Below are 16,245 nucleotides of genomic sequence, written 5' to 3'. Positions count from 1 at the left end.
AGAGGAAATGTTTGCTGATGATTATACCACCAGCTAATGAAATTAGTATTGTTGGAAAAATACTGCCAAAATAGGTTGTAATCTGTTTTTCTATAGCAGAATCGTAACTGGTCAGCGTTTCTGGAATAGAAAACAAAAATCAACTCAATGTGTCTGTCTTTGTCCAAAATTTCCAAACATCAATGAACAAAATATATTTAAATATTATTACCTAAAGATCCAATAAAATAGGTTTGTTTTATACTTCCTTTTACACCTACCCAATTCCTTTACTAAGTGTTCAAAGTAGATTTAAAAAGATTAACTGTATAATGCATAGCACTCAATTTCTGATTTTTGCCCATTTATATGTAACTTAAAGACGCCACTAATGTCACTCCCCTTAAGAAACCTGGAGAGCATCCAGGCTACCCTTTTGTGACCACACATTACCACCACAATATAGTGAATAAAATACAACTTTTTAATTATTCAGGGCAGTGCAGAATGACTTGTTCTTGCATCACTGATCGGGGTCCCTATAAATTACTAGAGACTATTGAAATTGTTTAAAATCAATAAGTGATACCTCTGGATACAACAGAACATTAAAGGCCAGTTTTGCAGACAGTCTGTTATTTTATTGCACAGATTTCACTTCAGGAACAAAAGGCACCATAGAGGTTTGGAGAGCTTGGGGTCTCAGATACTGACTCACCGTCAGAGTTCACACCCGTAGAGCCAAATTCAACAGTACAATTGATGTTAAACAAGAATCGCTTCGAGGTGGCTAACAGAATGGAAACAGAGAGAGGAAAAATAGCTTTAAAGTGTGTGAAGTTGAAGCATATGCATATGTAGAATTAAAAACTACATCACACAAACTAGAAACCAAAAACATTGTGTGGAATGCCAGTTAGAGTTATACTCACTTGTGCTATCATGTATCACATAATGAAAGTCTATTTGGTTTCTTTCCTTCATACTACATTGAGAATTTCAGGAAAACCGTGGTTATAAAAATGATCAATCTTGAAAAAGTATGTACAGATAAATGTGAAATCACAAACTAAAAAAGAAAAAATCCCCACCCCCATGCCCTCAACTTACAAAAGACTTTCCCATGGAAGGGAAGTTCGGGACTCCCCCACCTCCCCCGCCCCATGTCCCCAGTTCTATCTTTCTAACTTATAACTAAATGACCTCGGAGCCAGAGGGGAGGGAGGGAACAGAGAGGCATCTTTATGAGGCTCCCATTGTCATCTGTAACAACAGTTTGAAAAGTGTCTTTTATTTCTCTCCCCCACGCCCAACTCAACAATGTTTGCAAGATAATTAAAATTTAAAGACAGAGAGAGAAAAAATGTAAATGTATAACTTTTATGGATAACAAAAGAACGCCCAAGAGGTAATAGTGGGCAAAACCATGAGAAAAACATGTGGGCATTATCTGAGCTGCTGAAGATTTATTTTAAGGCAACAAAATGGGATTTGGGGTTCGGGGGGCGGGTATTAAGACTACAAAATGCCAGAAAGGATGCTATTCTAGACCTTTGGCTTTGGAGCCTGACAGAGGAGGGGTTTCCCCAACTAGGGCAGTGAACCTAGGGCCACAGGCCCAGCATCCACAGCACCTCCGTGGCTGGCAGGCTGGCACCTGTCTTATACATGGGCGCTCTTGGCGTGAGTGGGGGAGCTGGAGCCCGAAGAGTAGTAGAAACGGTTTTCCCCAAACGCCTGGGCATCTCCAGCGCAGCAGACGATGACACAGCCACCCACGAGGCAAAGCACGGCTCCGATCCAGCCCGCATACAGGGAGTAGCCAAAGCTCACGATGGTGGTCTCACGGTGGGCGCACACGGGGAACCAGATGGTGGCAACAATGGCGCAGAGAGCTGGGGAGACATGGAGAAGGCTGTGACTGGGCACTTCCATCACACACCAAGTACCGCGGGCAGCCCACCCTTCAGTCCTCATACACACATCTCTGGCTTCCAACCAACCCCAATATACTCGAGTCACACAGCTCTGCTCCCTCCACAGTCTGAACCTAAAGGTTTGCATCTACAGAACAAGCGACTCAAAAGGTGGTATCAAACTGCCACATCCTTATTTTTTCAGCAGGTGAGAGACAAAGAACTCCAATGTAAAAACCTAGTAATAAATTACAAGTCCAAAATACTGTATTTGTATTTGCTTACATGTATTATATAAATATATATATCTTGACTTTAAATATCTGTAGTTATAACTCTTTTATTATACTTACCCAATTATATTATAATTATCTCTTTACATGTTTATTTTCCATTCCAAGTTCTGAGTTCCTAGACAGCAAGGACCATGTCTTATCTTCATAAAGTTAGTATTTGGCTCAGTGTGAGGCACATAGTAGGTGGTCAGTGTACCCCAGTGGAATAACTGAGTGACCTGACTTACTCAGGAATGGGACACAGGATTGTGCCTGCTTCAATTTTCCACTCTATTTTTTCAGTTTAGTCAATTCACAGTACAAAGCCCTAAAGCAGCTGTGAACATTCTCTTACTGTGGTGAATTGTTGCTAAGCATCAGTGTCATAACAGCCAGGAGTTTGAGTTTGTGTTACGCTGTTCACAATCACAAAAATCTCAACATACAAATGAACAACAGTCCTTGGAGCAAGAGTTCACCCATTGAGGGATTTTATGGTAATGGCATTTGTTGTGATGAATCAGAATGGTAGAAACTTATGGTCTTGCACCAACCAGTCTAACTTACAGATTCGGCTTAGATTTTAATGACAGAAATCACCTCTATATCATTTAGTTTTTTCTCTCCTCCTAAACAAAGTAGCAAAACAAGGGCAGGCAGCAGCCTACAGACATTTAAAACTTTTTCTAATCTCTAGACTTGCACTGCCAAATGGGATAGCCACAAGCTACACAGGCTATTGAACATTTCTCATGAAGCTAAGGAAACTGAAAAACCGAATTCTGAATTTTGATTAATTTACATGTAAATGCCCACATGTGGCTAGTGGCTACTGTACTGAACAACACAGTCCTGGACAAAATAACCCCATAGCTTCCTTCCTTATCATCTAGATGCTCACAGACTACACGCAGAACAGAAATTTTAGTTAAAGCTTTAAGTTAGGATGGCATGTTAAAGTTGACAGATCAAAATAATGATAATAATAGTGATGATGATGATGATGATGACAATGATGATGCTTTCAATGGTTAGTCATAAAGCATTCAATGAATTCAAGACAGGCATTGCAATGTTTGCTACCTGGGGTACCCTGGTCACTTTCAACTCAGTGAGCTTCTGATTTCTACTCATACTGAGTGACTTACTAACTCACCTCTCTACCCACAGAGAAGAAGTATAATTTTCCTTTAGCATAAGCACTCAATTCTAATAGCCCCACACATTAATTCTAAACTAAAGCAAAGTTTTAAATCTTGTCCATTTTCAAAGAACTGTCTCATTTCCTGCCATGTAGCTTGTAACACGGATCTTTGTGGGCAACAGATTAAGTCCACCCCACAAGCTGGGCTTAGACAAACCTAAAGAGATGTGATTTCTATCCTTTAAAAGCATAGATCCCAAGTAGAAGTCAGAGGGAGAAAGTAAATTGGTGTTTGAATTGCTAAAATTGGCTCTCTAACAGTCTAAATTCACTCCATTAATTGTGAGCTATTCACATATTTTAAGGCGTTTATATAGACTATCTAAGAAGCTCAAATCTATCCATATGTTAATGGATGCATTTTTCCTAAAAGGTAAGCACAATCATGCCAGCTTTTGTAATATTTTTGTATCAGGTACCATGAATAGAATGTTCTTAATAGGACCCATGCTAACCAAATCTTCCTTTCCAGTCCAGGGTTTTAAACCCCTGAGATGCAGGGAGAAGTCTTTTTCTTCCTATTCATCTGGCTGCAGTTTCCAGATCTGGCACTCTTACAGAACTGCTTGGCTATTGTCACAGCCATACACACAGCAAAGCACAGAGGAAAACCTTTTTCTTTATCAGGACAAGGGACAGAATCCTCTTCTAGAGTGTTTCAGCCAAAGAGAACTGCTCTTGAGTTTTTGTATTAATGCACAATTCAGCTACAAACCCCTAGACTCCAAAAGTGAGAATTTATCACTATGGGCAAAAACAGTAACATAGGAGCTTCCAAACACTCCAGCCTGATTAGAGGGAAAAGGTAGGGAGTGTAAAGCTGAATTCCATAGGAAGAAAGGATTTGATTCCCAAACAACTGATTTCGTTCAACCCAATCAATATTTCCTACAAATAGTTAACTGGTTTTCAAACAAGTTATAATTAAATTTTTATATTTTTATGGTTTATATTTAAACACACACATACACACACATAGGCATTGCCCATATTTCATGTAAACCTCACTTAACTTTCAGATATGGTTAAGGTTTTATAGAGTAAGATTAGAAATTACCTCTAATTTCATTTAATTCTTCCCCTCTTTCTAAGCAAGCTAATAAAACAAGGTTATTTTCATATAGGGAAAGAATCAGGTTCAATAAATATTCCAAAAGAATTCATTGATCTTGATTTTGAGAGTTTCAGGGATTTTGTTAGATTTTATTCCAATACAATTCATTAGAAAAAGGAAAACTCAGAAAAATGTCTAAATAAAGAACCTACAGGAGTAATGAGTGAATGGGTGAAGGGATGGACAGACAGACTAACGAATGAGAGGCAGTATCAGTTCTACTTTCCACTTCGTACACACCAAAACTAACTTCCAAAATCATGATACCTTACTACGCGACTTGAACACACTTAAAGTTACAAGCTCAAGATTTACCTCATTAAAGATTGCCTTCTTTTATAATCCAGGCAAAACAAGGCAAATGAGTACCAGCAAGCTTTTTATTTCCCAGCAGATAAATGAACTCTGGGTGGAATTCCTGTGGCTCTCAAAGATGAACCACATCAAAACCACTGAGAGATGACAGACCGCCACGCAACATGAAAGGAAATGAATGGGTTCACTGGAAACAGTGACCTCCCACTGAACTCACAATGAAGGATGTTTACAAACTGAAAAGGGAAAATTTATTCAATTTCAGAAGTGGTTTGAAGGGAAAGGAGGATATGTTTTAATCAATAAAGTTCAAAATCGAAGTCAAATCATAACTAAATGATGTGAACTAATACAACTGGCAATGATTTTTAGCTTTCTTAAAGACATATAAGACCTGCTAGATTTATTTCTGTTTGAACACACACACACACACACACACACACACACACACACACACAGAGGAAGGAGCAGTTTATAATGGTCCTCTTTATTATCTAAGGAAAATTTTTAATGTTTTTCTTAAAATGTCAGTTATGTATAAGGTAAAGGAAATTGAAGAAAGACAAAGGGGATTTTCATTGTTTTTCTTTCATGTCAAGAGATCTTGTTTTTAAATTAAGTATCTAAAAACAGGACAGGGAAGTTTTAACATGAATTTTTCAGTCTGTTTCTCTTTATAACTTCAGAAAGTGCAATAGTTTACTGCACAAGGGGATAAAATCTGCCATTTGTGAGGGGAATGCCAAGTGAAAATTGGAGATATTCTTAGCTTCAAAAATAAAAGAAGGAGAGAAGGGAGAAAAAGCTTCACTATGTAGATAAAGATTCATCTGGACTTGGTCCTCTACAGGTAAAATGCATTGCTCTTCATTAAATAAAAATGTTTGCCTCTCTTGATAAGTCTCAAATAATGTGAAACTATGTGTTCTTTAATTGACAGAATGTATCATTATTAACAGTTAGCAATGATCTTCATGTAGCCAAACACCGAAAACATTTGGAAAGGCAATTTTAGAGTGATGAAATGTAAGTGTATTTTTAATCCCTTTAGGAATTAGGTGACCAACAGATGTGATGAAGCTAAATGAAATCAGTACAGGTGTGTTTGGAGGTAACAACTTAGAGAGAAAGAAAGCCATAGAGAGACAGATAGGCAGACAAAGAGACCCAGAAAGACAGAAGAAGGCCAGACCCTGCTACTTCTGCCTTCCTCCACGGGCGCCTCTGTCCTCGGGCGTTCTCTTTCAGAATGAAGCGCTGAAAGGACTTTCCAAAGCATCATTTCTAACACAAAGCAATATTCTCATTAAAATCACTTAAATCAATCTGACTTATATTAGTAACACTGGAAAAAATCTTCCTTCATATTATTGATATTTGCTTCCAAAAAATCTGGGGGCTGGAAGAAAAGGGGAAGTACAGAGAAGAAGCAGGTTGGCCGTGATCGGACCATTATTGAGGATGAGTTTGGGTTCATGGGGGTTTATAGATTACTCTTTCTACTTTGTGTATGTTTGAAGCTTTCCATAATAAAAGCTTTTTTTAAAATCCCCCTCCGGTTAACCTTTTACAATGTATTGAACATTGTCTTCTACAACAGATACTGTTATTACACACGATCAATATGGCAACCAGCGTCAGCTTTTCACAAAGATGCCAGTTAACTCAAGGCAACCAGACAGCTTTTCTGAAAAGCTCTTGGTTGGAGTCATATTTATCTGATGTTTCCTCACAATTTGAAACTAGAAAATTTTTTGTTTTTCTTTTTTATTTATCATTCTCTAAATTTTGACTTAAGAAAGCATAGTTGCCAAAAGACATATTCCTCTTACACAGACTTTTCTGAACATCTAATTTTTACAACAATCATCAAGTTGATGGAATATTTGAGTACATCATTTTCCTGGCCTGCTTTCAGCACTTTCCCCTTTATTTCTATTCCATACATCAGTATCGTTTTCTTTTCCTATAATCATTTTTCAAAGCCAGTCTCATGGTTATTTGTTGACTTTTTTTAAAGGTCACAGAACTTAGAGACAGGAGAGACCTCACAAAGCAGTTACCGGTAATTCCTCCAATTTTACTGATAAGGTCATTCTAAGCCACACCCATACTAAGACGCCACATCCTTTCCATTACTCGTATGAAATTTGATTTACATTAGGGACTTGTCTCTATAAAGATAATGAGTTTGGAGGAAGAATTGTTCTAACAGTTCTCTTAAGACCCCACAATTAAGAAGCAACACCCGAGAATTCCCACTCCTGCGAGACATCCAATTCCGTGCACGACGACTTGTCCCACATTTGCACACATCGTTTGTTTCACTGCAGTTTCAGTGTGAGCCTGTAAGTTCCTAGTTAAAATAACTTTTTTCTAACACAAGTAGGATTCCTGGGACCAGTTTTTAAAAGGAGGAGGGAAGATAAAAGGTTTCCATTAAGAAAGAAAATACAAGCCCTGGCTGGCGTAGCTCAGTGGACTGAGCGCGGGCTATGAACCAGAGTGTCACAGGTTCGATTCCCAGTCAGGGCACATTCCTGGGTTGCAGGCCATGGCCCCCAGCAACCGCACATTGATGTTTCTCTCTCTCTCTCTCTTTCCTCCTCCCTTCCCTCTCTAAAAATAAATAAATAAAATCTCTAAAACGAAAGAAAGAAAATATATCTCCTTTCCTTCCATTCCTATCCCATCTCTCTAAGACTCACCTGAATCAAGTACTTTCTAACTTATAGTGAGATAAATATTAGACTGAATCAGAACTAAACTTGAGCGCTTTCAGTTTGGTAACTTAAGGCAGCTTTTTATAATGTAATAAGCAAAAAAACTCCAACTATGGATCCCTACACTCTCGTTTCTACAAAGTAAACAAAAAAACTATTTCCATTAGCACAGGCTATGACCTAGTATTTCCAGGAACAGACCATGGTCTCTCCTTACTAGTGCCACGCGTGGAGAGTACCCTGCAAAAATGAGACATGATCGAAAGAACGCCCAACGGCCCCATGGGTTAGCCCTCTGGTTCCTCTAACCAACCACAGCAATAACAATGGCAACCAGCTGTTGAGCAGGTATTATGTGCCAACATCCTACTAAAGAACTTATGTCATTTTACTATTACCAATTTCAGAAAGCATTGCTGCTCCCATTTGATATAAAGGCTCAGAGACATTAAGTTAACTGTCCCAGTTCACACAGCTGGAAAGTGGTGAACTGAATCTGAGACTCAGTACAGTTGGTCTGACTCCAAATGTTAAGATAAAGCACAGCCACCTCCTGCCTCAGCAGGGGCTTGTGAAAAACCACAGATTAGATTTGCCTCAGATCCATTCTGATCTGAGGGGCCTGCTGCTCCCTGAGCTACTCATCTGGCTTAAGAAGCCAACAGCTATGGGCCTCCACTCCTTCCCCCACAACAGGAACCAAATCCTCACACCCTTAAACTTAGACTGCTGAGAAACAAAGCTGTTGTACAACAGACAACATGGTTTTAAGCTTTGGGAAAAATAATTAAAGATTTTCAGGGCCAGAAAGAATGGATTTTAATTAACCATGTTTACAGTTCCCATACTAAGATTAACTCTGACACTGTTTCCAGTTCCTAGACTCCCAAACCCCCATGTTGCCTGGTCCCCTTTGGTCACAGACCACGCCTCAGCTGGGGCACCACTGGTGGCCCCCAGGCCGCAGCATGAGCCCAGCACTGGCTTCTCCCAGAGAGAGAAAGCAGAGAGGGAAAGCGACAGAAGCCAGTCCAGAGCCTCACAAAGGGACCCTTCACTCCCTCTGGCTCCTCCCACCCTCTGCCAGCAGGGAAAACAAGGCACTCAGCTCCCGGCTCCGTGGAGAGAAGGCCTCGGGGAGACCAGCAGGTGCCACACTTGAGACAATGAGCTTTACATTTCCAGAGCTAGCTTGTTCCAGTCAAAATAACATCTAACCCAAAGGCAAGTGGCCACCCCCTGAGAAATAAATCTGGACAGGGGCAATCAAAGAGGAAGCCGGTAACACGGGAAATGTCAGGCTACAGGAGAGCAAGGAGTGGCGCCCTCCCTCCAGTCCTAGCAGAGTGGCCAGAAAGGTGCAGCCTCCCCGAGGCTCCGGTCACTCAACACCCCCTCCATCATCCCTTCCACCATTTCATTCCAGGCAGCAAACAGGACTGATACCCAGCCTCACCTCACTTTCCTTCCTACTATTCTGCCTACGTCCACCAGCCCTTTAAAAAAGGTAAAGAAAACTGTGTTGAATTCAGCTAGGCAAGTTTCAAACAACTGGTTGCTATTTTTTAAAATAACCCTTCTTATTCAACTGGGCAATTAGGCTACTTTTAGGGGGGTTTTAAAAATGCCAATGTGTCTACATGTGCATCTTTTACATCTTTATTTTCCACAGGGTTTGAGTTTGGTCTTGTGGGGGTTTTAATGTGTGCCCTTACCTGTGGGCATTCTGTGATGCTTGTATGGAAGGCCAGGATCTCTAAAGATGAACCCTTAAAACAGCAGACACATCTTTGGCTTTGCACCCTCGTAGCCAAAGAGAAAGCCTTCTGCAGCTTCCGTGAGAATATGAGCGAAGTCACAAACACAGGCAAGTGTCTAGGATGAGATGGGTGTCTTCTGGATTCTACAAACCAATGTACTTGTACAGTTTTTTCTGGTCTACTTGTTAGAAAGGAAATTCAGATCCAAAGACCTGACTGTCAAAAGTGCCCAGTGAGTTCGACGAGGCACTTGATGCTGTGACTGTGTGTTTGATGTGGCACTTCCACACACATTCTTTGTGGCTGGAACCAAAACATCCATGTCCAGGTTCTTCTCGGGAAATTACAGTGGTATTCTGGTCTTTTCACTCCTGTTAACACATCCATGCGCGCGCGTGTGCACGCGCACACACACACACACACACACACACACACACACAAGCTCCTCCTCTGAATTCTCTGTGGCTTCACAAGCCCCCCAAAACCTCCATTCCTTTGTCATCTTGTGAAATGGTGCCTGTACCTCTCATGTCCCCTCACTTCACTGGTGTCACTGTGGGTGACGGTCACTAAGTAGCAATGGCCCACACAGAACCCTGATCTCTTGCCCTCACCCTTCAAGCACATGGTCTGATACCAGTTTGAGGACTTGACTTTATATCCGACCCACACCAGTTTCTCCTCACTGATGTATCAGTGCACTTTACAACAAGAGTCCTCAAAATTCGTGCCTTCTATTAGGATTCAGAATGTATTAGTGGAATTGGCATTCAAGAAAAAAATAGAGAGAAATAAAATCACTGAAGGCCATGGAGCTAGAAAGACCCTCTCATGGTGGTTAAATCAAGCCCTCTGTATGCTGGAGTAATCAGAAAAATTGAACAAGTATATGCCATTGCCTGGGCCAGTCCCTCCCTCCGGTCCATGCCCTGACCACCTTCTCTCTAATGCTCAAAACTCATCACTGGGATCCTCTGCTCTGGGACACTCCTCTGGTCTGGCTGAGGTGCCTCCCATGTGCATGCACAGTGTATGCAGCTTTTTAAGGTGAGCACATACCACACACTATCAAGATGTCCGGGCACACTCAAGGCAGAGACTGACAGTTTTTCCAATGTCCCCAGTGTCAGCCGGGGTGCCGGGCACTCAGGAGGTGCTCAGAGAATACTTATGGAATAAAGGATTGACTCATCCCCTAGTGATCTGCCATCCTTAGCATCTTTCTTTTCCATCGCTCTCCTCTTCCTCTATTCTTTCTTTCTAGATTAACTGAAGTTCTCAGTCCTAAGTATACATAAAGTCATCTGATAAAATATGTTTTTCTGGCTTTATACCCTGAAGTTCTGACTCAACTGACCTGCTATGGGACCTGGGAAGCCTGAGAGAAGAGCCACTGTGTAACTCTTTTCTGTCCTCTGGTCTCTCCCTCAGGTATTTCCTACCCTCACAATCCCCTTTTTGCCTTTTGTTTCTTGACTTATGTTCATATTCAGTGACCTCCCCGACCCCCGCACGGATATGACTTCTCCCTCTGTGTAACCCTCCCGTGAAACACAAAGGGATACACATTGTGGAGGGTGTATTCCACAGTGGATTCTTGGTTTTCCCTGAAAAAGCCAAGGCCTCTCTTGAACTGGATGAAGCAACAGCAAGATCTGACATTCATCACATTTACTCAGAGTTGGGGGCCACGTAGAAAGCTGTCTTACCCAGCAGAATGAGCATAACACCAGCCAGCTGGGCCCGCCTGTACTTGGCCACGCCAGGTTCTTGACCCATTCGGATGCAGGGGAGAACTGTCAGCAGCAGGAGAATGGCCGGCAGGCCCAGGACCGAGGCTGCAATCATCAGGGCTCGGCAGGCCTGCACGTAGCCTGGGAGCAAGAGAGCAGACAGGTGGGTTAGACCAAGGGTCCCCTTGGACTCTGCACCCTGCCCCGCAGGAATTCCGTGCCACTGGCCTTCCTCCCGCTTGCCCACTCCAGGACTTAGGTGTTACATGTTGTCCATGATCACGTCACATGTTCAATGTTTAAAGTGACTCAGTGACAAAAAAGGGAGGTTAAGGGACAGAGAGACTGAACAGGGATCTGGGTTTAGACCACTTCTCCAGGTTTTGAGAATGAAGGGGCCAGGAGTCCAATCACATTTTTATATCACCTTGTGAAAGATTCAGAATAAAACTCAAACCTTCCAAGGAGCCTTCTGTGATGGGTGGGCTATTGGTTCCAACCTGCTGTTGACACACTTACCTGTGTGACCTTGGGCAAGTTCCTAAATTGCTGTCACTTTCTTGTCACTTTCCTCATCTATAGGGTACAAATAATAATAGTACCTGCATCTCTCTAACCAAATTCAACTAAGGTTAAGTTAGTTAATTTATGCAGTGTTTGGTATAGTACCTAGCACAAGCTAAGCATTCTAAAAAGGATAGCTATGGTTAACTGGTGTTACTACTCCATTATCACTGCTTGAAAGGCATCTCTCCAGCCCCAGGGATTCCTAGAGCGCAGACACCTGGAGTTAGTTAACTCAGTGCCTGCTGTGTATGTAAATATACAATTATAAATGAAGGAATACCCAAGTTGAATAATAAGAGAGAAGCAAAACTACCAAAACTTTATACTGTCAAAGGAAATGCCAGGTAACAACTCTATTAAGAAACAGGTTACAATATTACAATATTTATGTAAAATAAGTCTGATCTACTGGGAGACTCTGACAAACTTGAATGTATTGTTTCTCATTAAAACACTCTCCCTCCTCTAAAAAAAAGTTGTATTTATTACTCTTTTGGGGGGTGGGAGGGCTCGGAGTGAATTAGAGCTAGTAGCACGGCCTCAGGGGGGCAGAGTTCATGAAAAGGTCAAAAATGAGCCCCAGCTTCTGCCTCATATGCCAGGACCCTCACACCAAATCTGGCCATCCTGATCTGTGCTCCAAGACGCAACTGCGACACTGTCTCTTGGCAAGATATGCTCTGCTAGAATTCAGACTCCACCAGGGTACTCTTCTGACGATGGCCCATCCCAGCTTCTTCAGAATTAAAGGTAGCCAGTCAACCAAGTATTAACTGACTTAAAGATCTCCAGAGAGGACCCATAGAAAGTCTGGGGCAGGACCTCTGACCACAGCCTTGTGCCCCTCCAGCTTGTAGGAGAGCCAGGGCTGACACAAGGGAGACGGTCAACTAGAAACTGAGGTTCTGAAATTTAGGGTGTGGGCTGTCCACATGCTGGGTGTCAAGGCCACATCTGGAAACCAAAACATGGACACTGGGATCTCTCCCTGTTCCCACCCGAAGTGCAAAGGACAGGGAGAGCAGGAAGGATTAGGCCCTCCCTAAAACATACTACCTCTGTCGGACAGTCTATGTTCTTTGCAAATAAACCACTGGGCACTGAATGCTTAGGAAACTTAATTTCAGGGAAAGGAAGCAGGAAATAATTTTATGCTTCAAAGATTCCTACAAATATCTTGCCTAGCTTTCAACAAAAAAAATATCACTACCTTTTTTTGGAGCATCTACTCTATCAAAAGACTTACATTTCTTATCTTGTTTAACCCCCAAAACAACCCTAACAAGAGAGGGGATTAGTTTGATTTTAACTTTTAAAAGAAGACCACCGGGGTTCATAGAGGTTAGTAACCTGTTCAAATGACCCAGATCCTGTGCACAGGATCTAACACAGATCCAAGTCTGACCAAGGTCTACCAACACCAGCACTAAGGGAAGGTGGGTCCACACCTGGGTTCCCAAGAACTGCCATTCTAGAAGAACAAAATGCAGAAAGGGGTTGTGAATGCAGGAGTGGCATGCATTGTGCACACCTACTATGTGCCAGGAGCGATTCTGGGTCCAGGAGAGGATGCATAGAAAGTTGGAGGTCACCTATATCTTCAGGAATTCCAAAGTGCAGTAGGCAAGGGGCTTATGAGCAATGAACAAAAATAAAGTCGAAGTGTGCTGTGATGGGAATAGGGGCCAAATACCAGGGCAGCAAGGAAGAAGTGGGGGAGGGGGTTGATTCAGACTACAGGGACTAATAGGAGGCACTTAAGGGGATGCTTAAAGCAAGAGCAGCAAAGCTCATCCGAAAGGGAAAGAAGCGCAGAGACAAGCTCCCAGACTGGGGGCCTCGGCCTGCTAGGTCACACCGAGTTACATCGCTTGTTAAGGATACTGGCATATGCGTTATGTTCAAATGCGCGCCCACAAAGGCTAGCGAGACATAAGGCAATCGTGCACTATTGGCCAGGGCTGATATATCTGGGTGGCAGGACAAAGATTCCGAGCAGAAAATCCGAAGGGGCTCCCGCGACGTCGTCAGTCATCCCACTTGTTCGAGGTTTAAAAAATGAATTGGAACTGTTGCTCATACTTCTTAACCCGGCTGCAAGTGAGGATGGGCCCCTGGCCTGCGTCGCGTCGGGGGAGGGAGAGGGTCGGAGGCTAGTCACTCCCTCCTTTACCCATTCCGAGACACAGCTGGCCGGGAGGGAGCGACCCTTGGGGGGCACCCTCCAGGGACACCCGTTCTTCCCTACAGGGGCAGGGAGGCTGGGCAGGGCAGACAGACGCCCCCACAGCAGGGGCGCAGGGAGGGAAATAAGACGGGCTCCGGGGCCTGCGGGAACCGACCTGGCGGAGCTAGGTGGGCCCTAACTTGCCAGAACGCGACGCCTGTCCCAGGTCCCACGAGGACCGGGAAACTCGTTGCAACACTTGGCATCTCTCTCTCTCCTCCTGGCCTGTGTGGATAGCGTCTAACGGGAAAGGAGGGCACCTGTGGGAGCAGGCCGGGCTAGGAGATCAAGTACTACTTCTGGTCCGTTGACAGCGGGAGTAGGGGGCAGGCTCGGAGACAGTTATTCACATGGGCTGGGATGCCAGTATGTGTCTAAGTCTCAGGTCGTTAACTTCTCAGAGTGACTCCGCCAGTGGCCACCACTACCTTCCCAAATTCCAGACAAGAAAGCTGTGGCTAAGAGAGGTTCGGTTCCTCCACAAAAAGGTGAGACTCATGGTGTCAAAAATCAGCCCAACAGGCTTCAAGGGCTCGAAATGTTTTGCCTAGTACCCCCTTCCCTGTCTGCCCCAGGGATAAGGGTTTGGGAGCAGCCACTTGCTGGGCGGGGGTCCTTACCCGGCAGGATGAGGATGTCCACCAGGGGCTTGCAGTGGTACAGCCCGGTGGCCATGACGCAGTCAGCCCACAGCCCCTTGGAGCCCAGTTCATCCAGCTTGCGGCATGTAGGGATAGTGTAGCCGCAAGTCACCACCCAGTCATTGGTGGACGTGGTGACGATGATGCCGATCCAGCCTACGAAGCTCGTGACAAAGCCCACTACCTGCAGACACGTGGCCACCATCATCGCTGTCCTGGTGTCCCTGCGCCTCGCCCCTCACGCACTAGCTGTGCCCGCGCCCCAGGCTGGACCGCACCTGCCCTGGTGCCCCTCTCACGCGCTCTCGAGCCGCTGGCTGGAGACAGCCTGCTGCGGGACGCTGGAGGCGGCGTCAGGCCTGGAGAGGCTGTGAGCCCAGCTCCGACGGCGCAACTAGGGCACGGCTAGGAAGGCCACTAGCGCACGGCGCGCGGACAGGAGTGCGGCTGGGCAGCCAGCCCCCGCCCCCTCTTTAAATCCCGAAGGCTCTGCGGCGAGCGCCAATGGGAGATAGCCCCCGGCCAGCCGGCCAATCGCAGGGCGGGGTCCGGTGTGGGCCGTGTGGGGGAGCAGGGTAAAGGAGGGGGCGATCACACCCCCGGGCTGCGCGAGCATCTCGCAGTCCGTGTTGGAAAGTAAAATACCGTAATTCTATCCAGGTCCAAGAAATGCAGAGCGCCAAGGGGGCTCACGTCAGGCGCGAGTTCTATTTTGTTGAGAAGTATTGCTCTTGCTGCCTCTCTGAGCTCCATCCCTCTTCTGCTTCTTCCCGGCTGAGAGCAGGGACCCTGGTGCTCCCGTGGGCGTCCCCTGCAGTTCCTCCACTGGACTGTAACTGATGAGCTGGGAGTTGCCCTAAGGCACAGACGGGAAGCATTCAGCATACCACAGCTACAAGTTCAAAGAAAAGGGTCCTTTCTCTAGTCGAAAATCATCGGAGGCGTCCATGACCGTAATAACGGTGATAACGACAATAGCAATTCATTTACCCAGCTGTGTCATGTACTGTGTGCATGCATTTATATTCATGTATTATCTCGTAAAATATCTCATTAACTAATTCTCCTAAAAACCGTTTGAAGTAGGAATAATTATTGACACAATACCCCTGAGGAATCAGCATGAGAGAGGTCGAGTTGCTCACTTCACACAGCTGGGAAGGAGTAGATTCCATGGCTCACCACCCACCCTCTCACTAAGATTACCACTTCCTGAAAATTCATAAAGGGCTCATGTGTCCCATTTTTGACACTATGAAAGCTAGGCTGACTCCTCTGGGCTCACTGTAAATAAGTTAATATCTGCACTCTCCTGAGAACACTGCCCGGCCCAGAGTGCTCTACAAATGTAAGCAATCATCATCGTCATGACCGTCATTACCTTCTATCCAGTAATTCAAAGAAAACCCATTATGTGCATCTTTCCATCATGTAGAGAAGTCCTCCTTAGCCTGTATTTATAATATTAAAGAATTTTAACCCCCTCGGAAACAAATGGCTTATCTTATCCCTCCCTATCGAGCACAAAATCTTCCTACTCAACACTCTAAGACATGAATCTTAAATCATAGGTACAGAGGTTTCCCACAGCTATCCCTAATACTGGGGGTCAGGGCAAACTATCATGTCATCCAAGGACGACTGGCCCTAAGGGATCCCCAAAGAAATCAAGTGCACAAGAAGAAAAGGCTCTGTGATAGGTGATGGAGTGTCAAATATTCAATATCTATGTGTGTAGACTGCATACAGATCAAGGAGAGCACAACAGTTAAGAAAGAAGGCCAGGGTGCC

At 44.2% G+C, this 16,245-nt stretch overlaps 1 protein-coding gene across 1 annotated transcript; it reads right to left on the bottom strand.

Annotated features, from left to right (window-relative positions):
- Positions 1–608: 608 nt before the first annotated feature.
- On the bottom strand, positions 609–14,895 carry CLDN11 (claudin 11). The gene is made up of 3 exons (XM_045851517.1): positions 14,434–14,895; positions 10,996–11,160; positions 609–1,874 (listed from the first exon to the last, which is right to left on the bottom strand). The coding sequence occupies exons 1-3, from the start codon at positions 14,660–14,662 to the stop codon at positions 1,642–1,644; spliced, it is 627 nt and encodes a 208-aa protein (XP_045707473.1). The 5' UTR covers positions 14,663–14,895; the 3' UTR covers positions 609–1,641.
- Positions 14,896–16,245: the final 1,350 nt, after the last annotated feature.

This window comes from Phyllostomus hastatus, unplaced genomic scaffold (assembly GCF_019186645.2).
Source record: "Phyllostomus hastatus isolate PE091 unplaced genomic scaffold, TTU_PhHast_1.1 phas_contig_86, whole genome shotgun sequence".
Lineage (NCBI taxonomy): Eukaryota > Metazoa > Chordata > Mammalia > Chiroptera > Phyllostomidae > Phyllostomus > Phyllostomus hastatus.
The sequence above is the reverse complement of the archived record's forward strand: the minus strand, read 5'-3'. Positions and strand labels throughout refer to the sequence as shown.

Excerpts from the sequence above, each read along its gene's own strand:
- CLDN11 (XM_045851517.1), bottom strand. The coding sequence starts at position 14,662 with ATGATGGTGGCCACGTGTCTGCAGGTAGTGGGCTTTGTCACGAGCTTC. Across the intron at positions 11,161-14,433 it reads GGACATCCTCATCCTGCCGG|GCTACGTGCAGGCCTGCCGA; the intron begins GTAAGGACCCCC and ends TCTTGCTCCCAG. Across the intron at positions 1,875-10,995 it reads TGTTATGCTCATTCTGCTGG|CTCTCTGCGCCATTGTTGCC; the intron begins GTAAGACAGCTT and ends ATGTCTCCCCAG.